The sequence below is a fragment of the Bemisia tabaci genome, chromosome 3 (assembly GCF_918797505.1).
Source record: "Bemisia tabaci chromosome 3, PGI_BMITA_v3".
Lineage (NCBI taxonomy): Eukaryota > Metazoa > Arthropoda > Insecta > Hemiptera > Aleyrodidae > Bemisia > Bemisia tabaci.
The window spans coordinates 35,314,017-35,335,494 of record NC_092795.1 but is presented as its reverse complement, the minus strand read 5'-3'; the positions used below and the strand labels follow the sequence as shown (position 1 = coordinate 35,335,494).

The window sequence follows — 21,478 nt, the reverse complement described above, 5'->3', positions numbered from 1 at the left end:
TTCTTCAGTCGGCTATAAGAACTCCTATGGTATTTTGAAACGCAGCTCGCCTATCGCCAATTTTTACCAAGGGGATCATAAAAAAATGAGCAAGTGAGGATAGACTACGATTAATATGAGCCTTTTGGAACATATAAGTAACATGTGGGAGGAGATAAACCTCATTGGACCCAGTTTAGTTCAATTCAGCATCAATTTATTTAATGTTTTTAAATTTATGAAGACGCTCAAGAGGCACCTCACTCAAGAGAAAAAAATGGAATCAGGAAAAATAATTCAAGTATTGTTTCACTGTTTTTGAACCAAAAAGCATTATATAATATGTGAGAAGAAAAAGAGACCCAAAATAGTCTGTAAAATGTAATTCTCTGAATACATATTTTTTTTTTTAATATGAAACGAAATCGACTAAGTGTTACATTTCAAAAGTATAACACTTTAAAGTTGCAGAAAGAAGTCATTCAAATATTTCAAGAGACCTAAAACTGTTCCAAATGTTAAAAATGTCGACAGCTGGTGTTGGGGGTACACATATACTACTCGATATTATAATATTTTAAATAAGACGTGAGTTGGGCTCCAGTATTGTCAAAAAGACACAACAATTACAAATAATTTTAAAACTAAACGAAAAACAGTAAAACCGTAAGTAAAATATTCCTCAATTTCAGGTAGTGTGTTTTAATGTGTTTTAGGGTTCTCAGTTCAGCTAGTGCCTCACTTGCATCCTGTTGAATAGTTTTCAGATTCGAGCAATGACAGCAGTGATGACAGAGAGCGCTGCAGTCGCGGTCCAGACGTTAGGGTGTACTTGGGTACCTGAATTCAACAAAAGAGGGCTTGGTGTCCAGGGCTGGTCTCCTTGCATTTTATTTTCCTCCTCAAAATGTTTGGAGAGATCGTCTTTAATGTCACGTTTGACTCTCTGGGGCGCGACATCTGATGGAGGCGTCACACAGAGCTTTCTGGTGCAGGCGACCCTTGGTGGGTTCGACACGCAAAAACAGGTGTTGCAGTCCTCTTTCCAAGAATTTTCAGTATTGTTCACACATCTGGGATCTGTAATTAGAATTAAAATCACACTTATCACTAGAGAGATTAAATTTCATAAGAGGGGTTCTTGTTAAATGAATAAATCAAATTATCCTAAGCAGATACATACTTAGGAGCCGTTTTCGCGGCGCTCTCTATTGCTCTGCGACATCTAATTGCCTCAGTATGCACTGTCCTTCCACAACTTTTCAGGGAGTTCGCACTCCCTCGTTCTATTTAAAACCCCTTGTCACCATCCTTCCTCTGGGCGTCCCATTAATCTTATCTTATTAGGATCCCAATCAAGCATTTTTTTTTTTGGCAGCAAGAAATGCGTTCTCTGGAGGTATCAGAAGAAAAAACGTTGCTGTTTTTTCATGCAATACCCGATGACAAACTTTTGTCATGTGACTATCATGGCGGCTCAAACAGACATTAAGGCTATCTCAACGCAGCACCTTTGAAAGGTGCTGGGAGATTGCGTTGGCCGATGACCTGCCATGTAGTCATCGGGTAATTAGCGAGAGTCAGCAAGTTTTCAGGAGCGATCGTCAAACTCTGAATGGTACTCATCGGGTAACCAACAGTTGACATGATGCCTCCAGGAACGCAACTCTTTCTTCGGTCATCCTGTCAAAATAACCATACCAGACAAGTTGTTTGGTCATGACGTCGAAGTTGATGTAATTTTTGACCACCTTGCTCCGACTCAATCCCCTAGCAGATCTCTCTGAGCAGACCACTGGCTTAAATAAAAAAAAAATGCTTACCTCTAACTGGAAATATCCCTCTTCATGTTTTATCTTTGTTAAAAAGGAACGAATTAACGTTTAATTGAAATGTTGTTAGTTTTCTTTTTTGTAGAAAATGAGGTAACTTTAAACTTTACATTGAAGAAGCGTAACTTCAACCCATGAAATGATAATCTCGTATAACTGATTCAACATTTTAACAACATATAATTTTTTTGTTGAAAAAAAAAATAATATTTTACTCCATAGCATTTAAAAAAGTTGGATTGTAAAATATATTCTTAAATACTTTTAACACTCACCAGCTTTTGTTCTTCAGCTCCTAAGCTTACTGCATAATGTTCCCCTGTGCACTTCATTCTCGTGCAGGCGGCCTTCATGATATCGATACAGAAACAATCATTGCAATCATTTTTCCACGATGTGATTTCTTGCTTACCAAAATCTGCCGGGCAGTGGGAATCGAGCTCTGTAAAGGAAGAGAAAGACAAAGTTAAAAAAGAAAAAAAAAAAAAAAAAAAAAAAAAAAACTACATTATCGTATCGATTATCATATTTAAATACAGCTTGGATATCAACGTGGAGGTAAAAAGTATAGAGTTATTTCTATGAGTGCTAAATAATAAAATATACAGACTTGACTTGGAAAAAAATTGAAGCTGTTCCAGCGCTACCTGACCGGTTAGCAAACCTTGGAATTAGGTATGAGCTGGTTTTTCAACATATTTTATTTTACGAAAAATGTTGAAAACTCAATTTATTCCATAATTATTTGTTAAAATTGTCCAGAATTTGATGAAACCGCAAGGTTTGCGTACAAAATAATTAGATTGAAACACGACATCCCATCAGAAATTATGAATAATGGTTATTGATGGTACCTGAAAATAATAAATTGGACCAATAAGGCATCATATATCCGAAAACTTTACCAAAAAGCGATTTCATTCACACAAGTCTGATAGTAAATCGCAATTTGATACGTCTAGATTTTAGTGAAGTATGCCATTTTGAGGTTCTAACATGGCCAAACTGCAAGGCAAAAAGGAAATCTGTCCCTGAGATTACATCTTCAGAAAAAAGTGTACCCTTTACTGGAAACTACATCCCAAAATCTCAGAAAAATGAAAAAATATCGACGAAAACGAGAGGATCTTAAAATTTCCAAGGAAATTCTCAGATCCATAGGAACATTTTGCTTAACTACAAAGTTTGACAAAAAAAAAATGTTGGAAGAGATCAGTGAAACTAGAGGATATTATTCAATCTTGAATGTATTTTTTTTTTTTTGGGGGGGGGGGGGCTGTCATTACACATAAAAAAATCAATCGTTTTACCTTCTTGAGTGGTGGCTCTGCGTTGTCTCGTTTGCAAAGATTCACATGCTGAAACTGAATAAATTCATTAAAAAATTGTAAAAATCGAAGAAATAACTACCAGTTAGGAAAACTGTTAATACTTTCATTCAGGCACAAAATTCTAATCTACATGCCTTCTCCAGGTATAAGATTGTCAGATTATAAAGCAGCATTGCGTCCTCTTTTGGCACAAAAATAGAGATAATTGTTTGATATTAATTCTGTGAAGCACTGGAGAAAGTTTTCCTTTGAAATCTTAAAAACGAATTTTTTGACATGATTCGACCAAAATTGCTTACTAAAAATTTCGCCCTAGCAGACCAAGGTCCCCTTTCGCTATTTATTAAAACTCGGAGTAGTCAATAGTCTATACTTTTTAAAAAAAATTCAAGCTTGATGCTATTCCTTTTCTTTGGTACTTACAAAGAAGACATTTTCGAGTTATCTTTTATTGGTTTTTGAAATTCAATTCTTTACGACCAACTATTATCGGCATCTGGAATAAAATCAATAACAGATTGGAAAAACTAGAGTTATATACTCAATAATCATAAGATAAAACTTACAGAGGACTGATATTAATGAAATTAATATCAATTTTGAGGCTAAATCCGACCGATGGTACATTTTGTTGCCTTGAGACTTTTTGAACTGGGATACGTGAAGTAACTGCACTGAGAAAAAACTATGGTTTATAAACCTATTAGTGGTAAATATGGAACACCACTAATAGTAGTACCTCTACATATAATAATAGCACATATACCTTAGTTATGGTCTCTGTACCTTAATTAGGTACAGAGACCTTAGTATGGTTCACAGACCGAGAATCAGTAGTTTATTTACGACTATTATAGGTGTTCCATATTTACCTCTAATAGGTTTATAAACCATAGTTTTTTCTCAGTGTGCACAATGCTGGTGGCAAGATTAGAGTAAAATTTTTCAGTCGAGAAGAAATGATTCCTATATATGTTTATATTCCAATCGGCTCTGTCAAACTGTTCCAACCACTCATGGAGAATGCCAAAAAAACACAGCGAATAACCATGCAAAATGCACAAAAAAAGTCATCCGTCGAAAACAACCCAATCTGCAAATTTATTGATGGAGAATTTACCGATGAACTTTCGAACTTTTCAGATAAGTGAAAAGAGAAAGTGATATCAGCGCTGCACATGGTTCCCTTGAAGCTTTTAATATTTTATTTACTTTTCCACCAGTGCATTTACAAGGAAAAGATATGAAATCAGCAACTTTCACCGCTGTATCAGCCAACGTGATATTTTTTTAGCACTTAATATTTTGGATGATAAAATTTGCGCTTCTTGGAATCGAAAAAATGAGGTTTTTTATGATAAAAATAAAACAAGTCGGAATATACAGCACATGCTCGTTCGATCAGCACTCTGTTAAAAACCTTGGTTTGTGAGGGCTTATTACTGTTAATCTTTTAAAGTCATTCTAACACGTATTAATTAACCAATTTGCTAACCTCTTTGCTTTCTAAGGTTCAATTTTGAGGTGCCTAACTTTCGAAAGTGGCATTAACGTTTTTTATAACTACGACCAAACATGCCGTCTATTTTGGGAGCTGCTTTACCTTTTTTAGAAAGACTCTTTTTGGAAGGTACAGCGAAGTAAAAGTAAATAATTTAGATGCTTTGAATGCAATTGAAAATTACTTTTTATATCACACTATCTTGCTAATATGAAAGTAAAATATCCATAATTTTGCAAGTTTTTAGTGGCTGATTTAATTGGCCGACACGGAATATAGTTTACAGGTGAACGAGAAGTTTGAATATATTGGGCATGTAAACTTATACCCACCGATTTTGAGTATATTCTTGAACTTCAATTTGTGGAATTTTCTTGTGATTATTTGATTCTCGCCCTGTCCAAAGGCGCATTACAAGTATAATGCAATTATACTTATAATAGTATGGTAATAATATAATAGTAATACTTATTATACCATTTATATTATAATACAAGCGAAACTGAATATTCCAACCAAGTCCCTCTTCCGTAAAGCGCAACAGTTTCACATTTGGACGTATTTCTGCTAAACGGAGCTATGCGCCTGAAGACGTGAGCCCTGAGACCCAAAAGAATATATACATAAAAGGGCTCACGTCATAATTCACGTAGTTCCGTTTGGCAGAAATACGTTCATTTACTGGTTTATATCTCACCTATTCACTGTAAATATAGGATTTATTTGCTGAAAATAGGAGGCGGAGATAATCAAGGTAGTAAGTCATTATTCTACATGGAAAATCAATGTGTGAAAACATTTTATTTTTTTACACATGGTTCGTACCACAATAATGTATCAATGCGAAGGGTGGGGTCTTTTTTGCAATCGATCTTGGGTGGGATGGCCCGCACGGGGGATGAATTCGGTGCTTTAGGGCAGTACATCTTCGTGCAGGCGACGACCAAAGGGTTGGAAACACAGAAGCAAGAGTTGCAGCCAGATTTGAAATAAGTTTTGCCGCTCAAGCAACGAGGATCTGTGCGGGAGTAAAAAATCAAATAAAATTAAGTCGACGAAAGTGCTTTCTCTCCCTTTTATGTAAATTTAAAGCTTCCCTGTATTGCATCGAACAAACTCTGCACCAAGCCGACCTTTGGCTCGGTCGAAGAAGTCAACACTGCACTGATAAAAATATTTGTGTTCCTGTGTTACTTTTGGTTAATATAAGGAGTGAAAACACAAACCAACACAAATGTTGTGTTGATTGTGGTACATTTTGTGGTGAATTCAGTACAGAAAACAATGGAGAGACTGGAAAAATACATTCCTTCGATTGTGACGTTGCTGTTCACCACTGGTTTTTTCTCATGTGACGTGAAGTTGCAAAATCGTTATTTCTGTCGGTCATCAGATTCATATAATAATTATTCTCTTCCTCCGATTTAACATGTTTTTTTTTTCACTTGTTCTTCTCATTTTGGTATTTTGATCAACTCAATTTTAAAGTAATAAAAAGTTGTTAAACTCCTTTTACACAAGAGAACTCCTTGGATTTAAGGTTCAGAGAGGTGTATTGTTAGATGTCTGCGAGAGCGAGCACTGAGAAGAAAAAAAGTTGGTTTGAGTGACAGTGATATGAGTAATGATCACCCACGGATCCCATGTTCGCCGAGACCCTAAATTTATTTGGATTCGTCAAAAAAATGGTAAATACCAGCAGATGCCTGGTAAACTATATCCTATTGTGTCCAAAATCAAGTAGACTGATGCCAGACTTTCCTGTACCTCTGGTAAAAATCGCCATACTTTCATTTTAGTGTGCGCATTAGAGAATTTGCAGGTGTCCGAAATTGTAATGAATTCCGTGTATTAGTGGAAACTGCTGAGTGAACTGAACACGGGGATACCCTCGGTTCATGAACTGAACAATTATTGGAGAAGATATGACAAAATGATCTAATCTGCGAAAATACATGTATTAAAATAGGAAATGTTGCCAGATAACGTCACAAGGTGGTGCATTTTGTCAGTCTTAAACCTATTTTTATACTATTTCCCGTATCAGAATTTTTTTTAAAAAACACTGTGAAATCAGCTCTTTAAGCACTTTCAGATGAAGCAATAAAAAATTTGCATGCAAATTCTCCATTGACGGAATTATTAAGACATTTTACCTGGGCCATTATTGGCTTTTTCCGTTTTGTTCCCGCGGTCTCCACGACTGCATACCTTGCGCGTACATGCTGCGACCCCAAAACTCATGCAGAAACATCTATTGCACTCGAAATCAAAAGATACCGATCTGTTTGGGTCATACAACGTCTTACACCTCTCGTCAACACCTGTCAGAAAAGCAGAAATAACGACTCGGTGAGGCCAAGTCAACACGTCGTCCTGGAAAATCAAGACACATTCGTCTACTGCAAATAAGAGATACAGCCGACTGCACTGGAAGAAAGTAGCTTGGATCTAGAGTGCAGACTCTTAAAAACATTGATAAGAAAAAATACTCTTGATTCAATCGGATTTTTGCTTCAATCGAGAAGCAAGCCTCTTAATTTAAGCGGATCCCTCTTTTGATTCAAACAAAAATCCGATTAAATCAAGAGTATTTTTCCTTATCACTGTTCACAAGAGTCTGGACTCAAGATCCAAGCGACTTTTTTTTCCAGTGTGGATATCTTTTTTCTCCGTAAAACCGCACACAAATTACGCCGAGCAGGTCAGACTTTTTTTTAAAAAAAATTGAAAAGTTTTGAAAATTGTCTGGTTAAAAATGTCACTATGACATGGAAATTTCCGTTGTTAACTTTGAAATTTCACTTGTCATTGTAATAGACTTCCTTGAAGGCATCAATTGTATATTCACTGCAACGAAATACATGCTAAACATGTGTCTCTGTGTTACATTAAAATTGATTATTCTCAGGCTAAATAAACAGGATAAATATATATTACGTGAAATTCTTATGAAGAATCATGTATCAGAGTGCTTTAATTCGTACTTTCTTTGATAGTCCATTCAATCTAAAAACGCGAACATAGAGAACATTCCTAACTTTTCTCAGAAAAAATATGTCATTGGGAGAAACAAGGCAACGTTGGAATGCTCGCATCGAAACACAACATGGGCCTTTTAAGCCCCATTGTTCGATGCCACGATTATTCTACCGGGAGTTCGAATAATCGCGCCGAACACGGTGCGGTCGGCGTCAAACTCATATTAGCGCCTGCAAGACTGCAGGAATACTTCTCGCATCACACCAAACGCAATGCGAGACTTGCGATTCGAATACGGGTGTAGCCACATTGTCGCTGGCTGGTTTGAAGGCGCATCACACTGGGAAGATGACTCGAGACTCGACCGCTCTCCCTTTCAGAGCTTGCGTGACGCTAAAATCGCCGCAAAACTAGGACCACGCGTCATTTTTTTTGACGGTTCCTACCCAATTTTCATTACAATTGAAAGATAAATGATAAATATGGATCTTATTTGCAACGATTCAGAAACTTGGACGATGTTTAAACGATGCAACGATTTGGAAACTTGATTCGCGTAAAATACGCGAACAATTTTGCTGTTAACGAGCATCGTACATTATGAATATTGATCGTCTTACCGTTATCATAATCAGCGTCTTGGGTTTGAATGTATCTGCATGCTAAAAAAAGACAAAACAAAACTAGTCATTCTTTTTCACTTAAACAACTATACGAAGAGAAAATTTCTATCAATAGTTGCAATAATTGCAACAATCGCAATATTGCAATTCGACGGTTAACACGTATGGAGCTTGCAAAATTGCTTGCGATTATGCTGACTGCCTGCGACAAATTATCCATGGAAGACAGAGATAACAGTATCCCGCCAATTCTACTACCAACCGAATGTTTGGTAGTTGATTGCCCAGACATTCTCCCTCTTTTGAGGGTCTGAGTTACAGTTTCAGACAACCGGCTATAGCCTGACTAAAGCTTTCAAAAATTCTTGAAAATTCAAGATTAAATTTAATATAGAAATTTTCTATCACGGTAATTTTAATTTTATGATAAATTTTTATTAGCAATTACTCACTGTTTTCTCAGTCCTTAGAATAATGGACAGATAGTAAATACATTACAATAGACAGTAGCTTGTAAAAACCCAGCCTCATTGATGATTAATTTTTTTCTAATTATTTTGTTACAATTGCTGCAAAATTAGTGAATATATAATAATTGACAAATTACTTACTGAGAAGTGTGATCAAAGAGATAATCAGCCAATTTGGCACTAAACCTGATAGGTGGAGCATTCCTAATGCTGAAACCCTTGAAAAAACTGGTTTAAACTGCAAACAATAATTATTATTTATTTTAGGGAGTAAAAAGAGCTATTTTTTTAATCGGAGCAAACAACTATAAATTATATTCTGACAAAAACTCATCAAACTAGGGAATAGGTTCCACGATTCACACTGCGTATGTAGAGTATTAGAGACCGTTAAACACTGACTGAGGAAAGAGTACAACCAGAAAATTAAAGTTTGTATGAGCCATGTGCCGATATAAAATTTTAATTAATGGGTCTAAGAACATAGAAAGGTTGTGAAAACCTTGATCATACAAAGACAATAGCCTGAGAGTATCTTTTAATCTGAATTCTTCTCACGGGAGGTATCTGTGTGAGTAAATTGAAAGGGTACCATCTCTGCTTGGAGCATAAGGACCTGCGTATTCGCACAGTATCTCAGTGCATTAAAATTCTTTTCCACGAGTGGGAGAAAGAAATTAGGATTTTAATGATTTTTTTAAACGATTCTCAGCCTTCTTCGCCGTATCCTGCGAGACAACACGAGAGAAGGCTGTGATGAGTGTGCTACTAGTATTCAGCCGGCTTAAAATTGCTTGAAACCGCTGCTTATCGATGATGAATACTTCCTTTTATTTGAAGTCTGAACAAAAATAAACAATTCAGTGATTGGAGACCGTTGTCTCATGAGTTTTTCTTGTCCATTAAACATTTTTGGAATATGGCCGTCAATTAAAACAAGCGGGAAAGACCTAATGACCTAATGGTATTATATAGAGAAGTGCTCAGCTGTTTTCAATTTTGGCGCGTTTTAAAATGAGCAACGTTGAGTGAAAAAACTCGCCTCCTAAAATTTTCAATAATAAGTTTTGAGAAAATTACACTACCCTTAAAAAATAAAATATAGAAAAACTGTTATCGCCCTCCGCGCTTTGATATCAGAAGCATTAAATAAGAAGTAAAGCAGATTAATCTATCCTAAATATTTGAGGACCCTATCCGTCATTTTGTTGTTGAGATGGTGCGTCATTTGAACGCATTGCAACTAGTATACGAAAATTATATGGGCAGGTTGAAATCATAAAGCGCTCTCTATCGGCTGAGCGTTTCAAAAGGAACCGCAATTTTACAAACTTTTTTGTGGTACCTACATACTTTCGGTCCAGGTGACAATGCTGCATTATGTCACCGGGTCAGAATCAAAATTACAATAACAGAATTAACATTATAACTAACGAATGGTTATCTCAAATAGTTTTCGTCTCGAATTGCGTTTGGCGCAATGCGAGAAGTATCCGTGCAGTCTTGTAAGGCGCGAATATACGTCCACGCCGACCGCACTGTTTGACGCAATGCGTGAAGTATTTCTTCAGTCTAACAGAATATGGGATGGGACCTGAAAACTTCTAAATGAACTTTGAGGGCAAAGATTTTTTTCCTGTGTGCTACAGAAGTTTTCGTCAAAATCTCACGATCCAAAGTAACTCAAGTTTCTCGTTTACATTTTTGTCTAGAACCTAATATTAGATAAAAAGGTAAAAAATGGAAACATTGCTTGATTTCATACAATTTTGAGCATTGAGCAGCCTAAAACCTTCGAGTATATGCATTTTACCGAGAAAAAATTAGGATAGGCTGTATGAAAATATAATTTAATATTTGAGTAATAACAGTAAGTCTTTTTTTCATAACCTTACGGCATGTGAACATTTCCCCCAATTTAGATAAAAGAGGAATAAACAGGAAGGTTTGAATTTTGCAATAAAAATTGCATAGGCTTTTAAAATATTTTAATATCTCCGATTCACAGTAATTACACACATACACAGTAAATCAAAAATATTGATGCTGGAGGTGCCGAAATATGTAGGGGTAGGGCTCACTCGACCATTCAAGTATTGCTTTCATACTGAAAACTGCCCCTTTTGAGTAGAAAATGAAGGACTCAACTCCATCACTCTGAGTAAATGTTAAGAGGATAATGTGTAATTAAATTATTAAATATCCGTCTTCTAAATAAATTCATCGAATCGAATGTCTCTGATTCGTCAGAAATTTGACAGAGTCACAATATTTTATCGTTTCAACTGGATCTATTTCTGAACACAAATTTTAGGTTCATGACCTGAAACACACGCGTGCTACAAACAGCCTGGATAACACTCATTTTTTGTACATTAGAGTTCACATTTCAAATATCTCTTAAAGATAAATAAGAGAAAAGAAATTAAAATCAATTACGTTTCTTCCTATATTCATAAGTCTGCTACTTTCCAAATTTTCAAAATATTTTCTTTCCTACGAAAACATTTGAAATTCTCCGGAAGCATGTCGGTTGAATTTTACTTAAATAGACAGATTACAGCTAAAACAGGTATGTGCATAAATATTTTACATGCAAAAGTAATGCTCATTTTTCGTTTGGTAAACTTTCAGTTTTAACCCTCTAATTTGCTTCATGGCTTGCGGTTTTTAGGATTTACGATGTAGATTCTTCGCGAATTTCTAGGCTGTTTGCGTTGTATTTCTTCTGAAATGATATAAAACATGAACCGAAAAGTTTATCACAGTTTTATCTATGCGTTTTTTTGTTTAAAGTTGCACTTATGACTTGCATCGAAGTCTTTAAAACTGTTTCTTTCAATCCGGGTGGTAGTCTTTTGTATTCTGACTATGAGTTGCTCTCGAGAAAGACCCACACCCCATTCCTCGCATGGAAAATCTCTGAAGTGTCTCCTTCTTAACCGGTATTCCTAAATTTTTCTTGATAGTATCGTGAGAAAAACTGGCGTTAATTGAAATTTCTATTTTCAACATGTTCAGAACAATGTTCTTAACAGTCTCACCCAAAAACAAGAAGACTTTTAGAAAAGCCATCACAACGCTTGAAAACTGGTTGACTGACACTATAAAGTAATCTAAAACTGATTGAAGGATATTTTTAATCTTAATAATACATTTTTTACCGTTTCACGGTAAAACCTAATAGTAAACGGGGCAGCGACAGCCACTGGCAGAGTCTCACGGTAAAATCGAAGACTTCCCAGGGGTGCGATATAATATCCAACAATTTCTAAAACCTTTTCTAAGAGTGGACTAACTACTTCTACAATATCCACAGTAAGACTGAGTATTAAGCCGGGTATGACAAGGAGGTAGAATTCAAAGCTTAAGGCAGTGGTTAGAATGTCCCACAGCAAAGCGCCGACGACTTTGAGTTTCCCAGAGAGACTTTTTGCGGTATCGATGTAGAGGGCACGGCTGCTGAGGTCTGCAGTAGTTTTCAAGAGGAATGTTTTGAGTTCTACGGTGAAAGAGTCCCTGAGGAATCGGTCGCTGAACCAGAGAACTCCTTCGTTGCCTTGAGGTTCGATGAATATGCACTCTTTGGTCTCGCGATAGAATGCTTTCAGGATTGGCGTGGAGTCATATTGGAAATAGTCACCTAAAAGGAAGAGAAAATCAAGTTAGTAATCTGGACAAAAATACAATTGTTAATTAATCGTCATATGTAGACCTTTTTAAATATTGCTTTAAAAATCTCACAAAATCAGTGTAAGCACGCACATCGATAATAGTGAATAAAACTACATTATGACTCACGTTACTTAATTTTTTGACTCATTTAAGTAGTTTTCATAATCAGTCTGTTGCATTGAAAAAAACAAAAAAAAAAGTGTCTCGTTGAAAGTTGTTGAAACATCTTGACGAGCACAAAAGACAATTCTGGAATTTTCTCCTATTTTCTACACAAGAAGAAGTTGCATATTTCTGGGCTTCTCGCTTGAAATGCAAGAACATAATTTTGAAGAAAATTGTATAATCATAAGGAAAATTCAGTGTCATTTTCAGTGAAATGGATGCATTCACTTTCCTTACAATGAATGAAATATTAGAGGAGACTCTGAAACGCTGTAACCGAGAAGTGCCCTTTTCGCATCCAATGCCTCAATTGTATTCATGAGCAGCTTCTGAGTCTCCGAATCAAGTTACAATTTCCCGTCTAGGTACTAAATATAGTTTTCTAAAAAACCGACGCGACTGTTCACAGATTCGAATAGTGGAGAATTTGAGCCGTAAGGGATGGTCCTGAAATGATCGGTTATAGGACATTTCGTCATTGATTTTTTGTCCGCGCACCTGTTTTCCGCACCCGCCCGCGGCGAGTGACCAGCGCGAAACGCGCATTGACGCCTTCAAACCTAAGAGGATACTTCAAGCATTGTGCAATGCGTGAAGTATCCACTTAGGTTTGTAGGCGCCAGTGAGCCTCTCCCGCTGGCAGCACGCCGCTCCGCTCTGTTCGGCTTTAATATTTATACTCGCATAGTCGTTTTTTAACTCATTATTTTGAAATGTTAGCACACTCTGCATTGATTATTCTCATTTAAATTGATGGGAAAAAAATATGTATCAATTTATCAAAGGAGAATAATAATATAATGTGTGTTTTGTAAATATTGGTGGCTCCGTGTCAAATTTAATGATTTCCAAAGCTTTTAATTTTTTCTTTTACATTTTGTGCGTTAATTGTGCTGCAGCGAGGTGCACGCACAACGAAACGCTCAAAAGACGTATTTGACTCTCAAAGATCGATGTACAAATGGGTTAAAACTAAAGATTGCGTGCTCCTTGGTTTTTTCCCCTCTTTTATTCATTTTTGCAGTTTCTGTCGGCACAACTGCGGCTCATTGAGATTAATGTCGCTTGTAAAAGGTTTTACAAATATTTGTCACGTTTTAAACACACATATAAATGTTTTCAAAATGAAGTAATAATTTCGTAAAGAAAAAATAAAAAAAGTACCTATACATATATAAGGTATATTGTACATCGAATATTTTAAGGATAGAAATAAAACCAATTATTCATCAATGACAATTTAAAAAGATGATTCAAAAGGAGAGAGTAATAACATTTCATTTAGAAAATGAGCAACCATAACAACACCTCCTTCTCTCTCAATTTCTCATTTCCATATTGTCTATATAATTTTACATACCGACTAAAATATAACGTTTGGACCAAGTCACTGTTGCTAATTTTACGTGCGGGCTTAAACTACTGGACAAAAAGGTGCGCGGACAAAATGTCCTGAAACCGAAATGATCTGTGACTCACCTAATACCGGTTTGATAGCCTCGGATGCCTCTACGGCGTGGTAGTGGGGTACGGTAGGCAACAAGTGATGCATGACGTGAGTATCGGTGATATGGTGGAGCACGTGGTTGAAGACCCAGTAGTCGCGATCCACCGTGGAGAGGGCGCCGCGGAGCCAGTCCCATTCCGAAGAGGCGTAGCGAGGGAGCGATGGATGAGTGTGGTTCAGGAACGCCACCGTCACGAGCCACCCGTTAAATACGGCAAAGGGTACGAGGTAGTAGCACAGGAGCCATGAAAATCCGTGGGTCGCGCCTAGAGTGTACAAGATGGCGGTCATCGCCAGTACACCTGCGAAAAAAAATACTATCGTCATATGCATGTATGTGTCTAAAGGCACAGGAAAGATTTGAAAAGACCAAAAGCACAAAACCATATTTCAATCAGTGAGAACGATAACACACCAACTCGGAAAAATGAAAATGATCAAGACAAACGCAAAACTGCACAGTAGGTGAAGAAGTTAGTTTTAGAAAAATATGTTTGCTGCCGATAGGCAAGTACTTATGGACACTTTAAAGGTCCAAGTTGGAACAGACGCGCTAAGCCCTTCATGTAAATTAACTGTCTTTAATGGAAATTAAGCACTTTCGAGTAACCGAGTTGGTGTGTTTTTGTTCTCACTGATTCATTTTTAATCGCCTCTTGAATATTGAGGTTTCCTCAGACCAAAAAAAATCGGCTAGGAAGATGGGCTGTGTTTAAGAGGCATAAAATATGATTCATCTATAACTGGTGTTCTCCAAAATTCTTGAGTGTCCAATGAAAAAGTTGGCTTTTATACAAAAATCCTGGAAATCTCACGTCAGTGGTTCCTCAAACTGTGCGACCGCGAAGGGTGTGTGAGCGCCCAAAACAGCTTTTTTACACAGTACGGGAGCATGCCTTGTTGCGGCTTGCGGTAATTAAACAAAAGTACACAGCGTTTATAGTAAACATTTGACTGAATCATAGAAAAAAAGGCGCCTTCATTTGAAAAAATATGCAACATAGACATCCATTGCGTACGAATAGTTGTATTCAGCCGTTGATGCAGAAACGTTTATTCTGAGTAGGGTACGCCTACGAGTTTGTTGCACGCAAGGCATAGGCACAGCCAAGTGAATAGACTTATTGTATACGTAAAAATATTCAAAAATGATGATAGACACGTTTTGTTTTGTCGTACAGCTGCTAGAAATTTTAAAAACACTTCACTGATAAAAGACTTAAGAACGAAATTGATCTGGAGTAAAATTCTGACATATTTACGTAATGTTTCTTTGCTTAGAGGATGTTCCAGTACTATCATCATACTGTTTACTTGAATAATAATGTACAAACTCGATTGTTCTTACCTAAGTCGGAGACTATAACTTTAAGTCGATGAGAGTCTCTAAACATGGGGCTGAACGGATCAAAGTGCGAGGCTAGTCTTTCATAATCGTCTCGGCCAGTCACATTTATGACCAGATAGAGAGGCCACCCGACAGCCATGGATAGCACAACCTTCAGAATACGGCCAGGTGGATTATCTGTTAAGCTATCAAATGTTCCCACAGCGGATTCAGGTTTCGGACAAAATACCTGAAAAAGACAATGGTATTTCTATTCAATTCGTTCGGACATGATCATCGAGTGTTACCAGGCCCGCCACAAGGGGGGGGATACTGGGTCCCTGGCACTGGGGCCCGGGCCCCGGAGGGGGCCCGTGTTACCCGTGAAAAACCACTACGAATTCATATGCAACCCTTGTTTCGTAAGAAAAAGTGAAAAATTTACCCTAAAAATTTCGCTAAAGGTGAATAGATTTTCAGAAACACGCTTGGGGCACTGTAGAATTCTTCTTAAATTTTCAAAGAAGTATACTTCTTGGAAAATTCCTATCTATTTTCAAGATTTTCAGTACAGAGGGATATTTTTAGTAACTGCGTTTCATTTTCTTCCGTCGTCAGATGCTAAGGGTCTCCAGTCTGGGCATCCTCGACTTCAATGGCTCATGGCTCAACTCCCTTGCCCTAGACAAACGAAGGGGGAGTACAGGGGGGCCTGGCCCTCTTAGAACTGAAAATAGTATCATATGCCCACCCCCCCCCCCAAAAAAATAAAAATTTTCCAGATGTTTTGAATACAACAATTCGCAAGTAATATGTGCTGGAAGTATAAAAAAAACATAATTATTCCGCAGAAATTGATCGAAAATTTTTTTATGGAAGCTTCAAAATGAGTCCGATTAGTCGTATTAATTTAGAAATTTCTCGGGAGATGCCTTTCGGACCCCCCCCCCCCCCACCCTCTCCGTGCTTGGGGCCCGGACCTTAAAACTGGTACCAGGGCCCGAGATGGGATGTGGCGGGCCTGAGTGTTACCGGACTTAATTTAATTTAATCTCAATTTTACTATCTGCGGGCTCTCGTTCCCTGAAAATTAATCCCTCGATGAAGGTTTTTTCTTTTTTGAATTGAACCGGCAATCGGGAGTATTCAGAAGGTGAAATTTTAATAGTATCCGAGGGAATAAGTTGCAAGGGGTCAAAATATTTGTAGCGTCGGAAAACGATACTACTTCCTCACAATTCTGAAGCCGCAAACATGGCAGATTAAAACTTCAAAGGACTTTTTCTTAAAACTACGGATTTTAAATGCAAATTCCAAACTTTCATACCCCATTTCAATAATGTCGGATGTTTTTAGGGGTCTTCCAGCAAAATTTTTGAGAATGAAATTTGGACGTATATTTCTATCAGACGGAACTATGTGCATTATGACGTGAGCCCTGTCATGCATGTATTCTTATGAGTCTCAGGGCTCATGTCTTAATGCACATGGTGCCGTTTGGCAGAAATACGTCGATTTAGAGCAGTGTTCGAAACTCACCTTTGAGTTTTAGGAGCCATGTGGCGCATCAAGCTCGACTTTTAGGAGCCATTGAAGATTTTTTAGGGGCCTGATTGACTTTTTGCCTATATATCACGGCGCATTTAGTGAAAAGTTAGACGCAATATATTTTAGTCACAGATCTACTAACTGTAATTTGGGGGAAATTTTGAAAATTTACCCAAAAGAAAAATTGTGATTATTTTTGGAGGGGGGGGGGGGAGAGGGGGGCAATTTTTAGGGGCCACGTTGGCGCAGATTCTTCATTTTTTAGGCGCCATGACTGATTTCTTTGGCGCGTTGGCGCCTGTAAGTTTCGAACTCTGATTTAGAGGTTCAATAGCATCAAAAACTAGATTGCAGTTTTCTACACATTGTGGTTACTTATCCCTCGGATAGTCACAACAAACACAATAAATAACATGGTAAATGAACTTTGGCTTACAAACCTCATCATGCTCAGCAGAACCCGCGTTGGAATGGTGTCGCGCATGGGTGACTTTCCACGAGAAGTAAGGCACAAGCAGTGAGGAATGGATGAGGAACCCTACTGCATCATCGACGACCCTGTAGTTGCTGAAGCCGTGATGACCACACTCATGGGCAATTACCCAGTAGCCGGCCATGATCGTGCCGGCTACGAACCAGTGTAATGGCCATGCCAGGTAGGCCGCTTGCCATGGCAGGATCGATATGAGCGTTGCTGTTGCGAAGGAGAAGAAGAAAAATGCGCTCACATCAGCCAGCAAGAAGGAGAAGGAGCGAGCCAGGGATCGCTCGAAACAGTGTGGAGGGATGACACGCTTCAAATCGGCCAAAGTGAAGGGGGGTTTGGTGGTGGGTGCGTGCTTCAGCGTGTTACAATTGTGGTCCGGGAAACACATCTGGAATGCAAAGACATGGATTTAACTGAAGGGATCCCTCTGATTCTATGGATTTCGAGTGATCTTCAATGGAGATGTTGCATTTATGAGGAATTTGCGATTTGACTGTTGATTCTTAAGTAAAAGTTTGCGAGAAAACACGATGGTGCCACTGGTTTTCTCTGAAATCAACTCCCAAGCTCAAAAAAAGCTCTCAAGTTGAGGCCAAAATGGAGGGGATATCCCACGCTATCCTGAGAGTCCGCCTCTACATCAAGGCAAACTCTCTATGCAAAGTTAGGGAGCAAACACATTAGCAGTAAAGCCGTGTTTTCAGTTTTTGATTCCCCAAATAAAGTGGCAGCCCTGTGTATTTACTCCCTATCTTTGCACGGAGAGTTTGTCTTAATGTAGAGGTGGACTCTCAGGATAGCATGGGATAGCCCCCCCCATTTTGGCCTCAACTTCAGAACTTTTTTTGAGTTTGGGAGTTGATTTCAGAGAAAACCAGTGGCACATCGTGTTTCTCGCAAACTTTTACATGAGAATCCACAGTCAAATCGCAAATTCCTCACACATGCAACATCTCCATTGAGTTACAAATCTTAAAAATAAACGTAGGGTAGATTTGGGGGAGTCGACAGCTTGAATTTGAGGAGCTTGAACACTTCCTGGTATGAGCCTTGATTGTTCCTTGACTGGAACCGCGGACCTTTCTTGACATGATAATACCCCAAGAAGGGTTTAATATACGGAGAACTATTTGTGCGCACTGGATGTGCTTTTGAGGAGTTTTTTAAACCGAAATATGAAACAGAGCGTTTTAAAACTCCGACGTATTATGTGCTCCAACTTAGATGCTAAATTATCTTTGAAAATTTCAGAAAAAAATTGGGAAGGTTTACAGAAGAGCACATTGAAAAAAATATTTAAGAAAGTTGGGATGTTATTTTATTGTAAACACAGGAAAAAGAAAGAACCTCAAGTTGTTGCACAGCTCAAAAATATTTTACAAAGCAAAATAAGGCTGTCCTTTCTGTATGATAAGTTTTTGATGTAAAGATCAATTATCGGTGAATTTTATACGAGCTAAATAAGTTTAAAAATCAGACAAAAGACTATAACTGAAGATGTGAAACATATTTAATTATCTCCTCCCTATTTCGCACATGAAGCTTTTAGTCTGGGGTTTCTGGAAATTTATTTTCCAAAATTTTGTTTCCAAAATTCTAAACCATTCTTCACTCATTTTCATTAATTAGCATCTGGTTTTCTCCGATACTAATGATCGTACGCCTTCTTGAAATTTCAAAATTGTTATTCTACTAAATTTAGTACATTTTTACTTCCTGTTTTATTAAACACAAATTTAAATACAAAGAAATAAATTTCGTGTTGATGATGAATATCATGTGAATAATTAATAATAACTTACTTTACCTTGAATGTTGGACAATTTATCTCCAAATTTTACGAACTTTGTAAAAACTGAAAGTCAGCTGTTCTTGACGGGAAATCACAGCGAAAATTTCAAATCTTGAAACCGACGACGCACGCACTGTCAAAAATTTTCGTCCCGCCCCGAAAACTCAGGACTTCCCCTGGCCAAAACCCCACTTCACTGGCGGCATAAACGTGAGAATGGTAACGAATGACCGCTTGCATGACTCTAGATTTTAAGCAGTCTTATGCTAATTTCACATCTCGTTAATTCCTTCGGATTTTCAGAGGCTATTTCGCTGTCCCGCGCGCCTCAGGACCAAGTTGCTGTAAGCCGGAGGACTCAAGTTAGTAAAGTGTAGGGGTTTCCAAACGTTTTCTCGCAGATTATGGCGCAGACTGTTGAAATCTTATATGTGGCACTATAAAATTATGTAAAACTTTCGCGCTTTCAATTAGATGCATTAACATCGATAAATCCTCAAACTAATAAACGTTTCGTTACGTACAACAAATCCCTGAAGTCTTATGCATAGTATAGATCATAGTCATTAGATCAATGTATGAATGAAATTAGAACTGGCGAAAAAAAGAAAAGGGGTCAATGTTTAAGTACCCTTACAATACAAATCCCAAATAAAAATGTCTGCAAAAACGTTTTGAAACTTTAATACGCAAGATCGCACTTCATCAATGGGCAACGTTTAGAAAATCTTGATCACCCCCCCACCCCCCCCCCTAGAATCAAATGCAAAAATTCAAGTGGGCCAATAAGAAGAAGAAAAAAATCAATATAACTAACTTATAGCGGTCAGCATTATACATAAAACCATTCGGAACACCTTAGATATTATGTAAAACACTATCGGCAGTTTTCTAATCAAAGTCAGATGATTGAGTGAGTCACTTTGTGCCTGACGAAGTTATACGATGGTCAGACCTTCTTTTTTGGAAGCCTTTCTTACCTCTAATTTGGAGACTTAAACGATGGGTAGAAAAGTAGAAGAGTTTATAAAAACATATCCGTCGGTAGCTCTCTGGTTCAAAACACACTGATAATGTCTTCTCCATTCAATTCGTCCTTCCTCCCAACCCCTGCGCGTTGAGTCCCTCCTCCCCGTCCCCCCAGGGGACGGCGTCCCCGCGTCCCCCCAGGGGACGGCGTCCCCGCGTCCCCCACTGGCCGCCCGAAGTAGCACATCAGTGTAAAAAATATATTTATCAACTTCCGCAATTTAATGCAATAACATTTTAACCATCGATTCCAAAATATTTCCCACATAAATTGAAGTATTACAATTTAATATTGCTTATTTTACGGTTAACTCTGTATGTTGCACCAATAAGAGTGATTTTTAGAATTCAACACAATTTCGATGCCGGTTGTTTTCAATAACTTTCTTTTTTAACGAAAACTTTTCGTGAAATGGATCCTCGCGTGTCAGAGTATGTATTAAATTGGGCTATTTTGTTAAACAACTTTTGATGACAAGTTGAACTCAAACGTGATTAATTTTTTAAAGGTTGCGATGGACTCCTCGAAAAAAAATGTGCAACATTTCATACGGATAAACTCCAAAATGCTCTTAATTATTACTTGAACCATCAAAATTGGTCTAAATATCCACTCCATGAATATTGTTCAATGGAAATAACTTTGCAGTATCTTAAAAGTTCTTAAAAAATACGATTTTTTTTATTCATAGTGCCTGAGAGGAAAAAAAGAAAATTATGTGGAGGGACATCATGGTAAGTAAGAGAACCAGAAGGAATGGTAGGAGAAGAAAACGGCTAGGAAAACCATCAAGTGAGTTACAGAAGGTCATATCATCTAACCTATGTAACTTTATAACAGCCGTTAAAACGCGACAAGACCATAAGCATGTACATGTATGTTATATGCTTGTAAACGCATTTTAAGTATACATAAATTTTATAGTCCGAATTGGACGTATTTCTATCAAACGGAACTATGTGCATTATGACGTGAGCCCTGTTATGCATTTATTCTATGGGTCCTAGGGCTCATGTCTTAGTGCGCATAGTCCCGTTTGACAGAAATACGTCCAATAGTCCTGTGAAATTACCCTTGCTCTGAAAATGAGACGTTCACTCGTAATCCTCAATCCTCTGAAGAACCGGTTTTGGTGAATCTGCCCCGATATTTTATTCAGTGAATCGCAGCGCACGTGACGTATCGGTGCCAGCTGATTTTACTGCATCATCTGGTGGTTAATGCGACCG

At 37.7% G+C, this 21,478-nt stretch overlaps 3 protein-coding genes across 3 annotated transcripts; all 3 read right to left on the bottom strand.

Moving 5' to 3' along the window:
- Positions 1–1,473: 1,473 nt before the first annotated feature.
- LOC109043359 (uncharacterized) lies at positions 1,474–3,811 on the bottom strand. The gene is made up of 4 exons (XM_072297577.1): positions 3,709–3,811; positions 3,122–3,175; positions 2,087–2,253; positions 1,474–1,662 (listed from the first exon to the last, which is right to left on the bottom strand). Exons 1-4 carry the CDS (start codon positions 3,767–3,769, stop codon positions 1,474–1,476), a joined length of 471 nt encoding a protein of 156 aa, XP_072153678.1. The 5' UTR covers positions 3,770–3,811.
- Positions 3,812–5,425: 1,614 nt separating this feature from the next.
- Positions 5,426–9,323, bottom strand: LOC109043348 (uncharacterized). The gene is made up of 4 exons (XM_019060540.2): positions 8,860–9,323; positions 8,246–8,287; positions 6,800–6,967; positions 5,426–5,661 (listed from the first exon to the last, which is right to left on the bottom strand). The coding sequence occupies exons 1-4, from the start codon at positions 8,918–8,920 to the stop codon at positions 5,444–5,446; spliced, it is 489 nt and encodes a 162-aa protein (XP_018916085.2). The 5' UTR covers positions 8,921–9,323; the 3' UTR covers positions 5,426–5,443.
- A 1,332-nt stretch (positions 9,324–10,655) lies between these two features.
- On the bottom strand, positions 10,656–18,044 carry LOC109043487 (uncharacterized). Its single transcript, XM_072298241.1, is given in 5 exon segments — positions 10,656–11,870; positions 11,873–12,361; positions 14,038–14,367; positions 15,414–15,642; positions 17,381–18,044. Coding segments are annotated over 5 exon segments (1,797 nt in total). The 5' UTR covers positions 17,816–18,044; the 3' UTR covers positions 10,656–11,556.
- Positions 18,045–21,478: the final 3,434 nt, after the last annotated feature.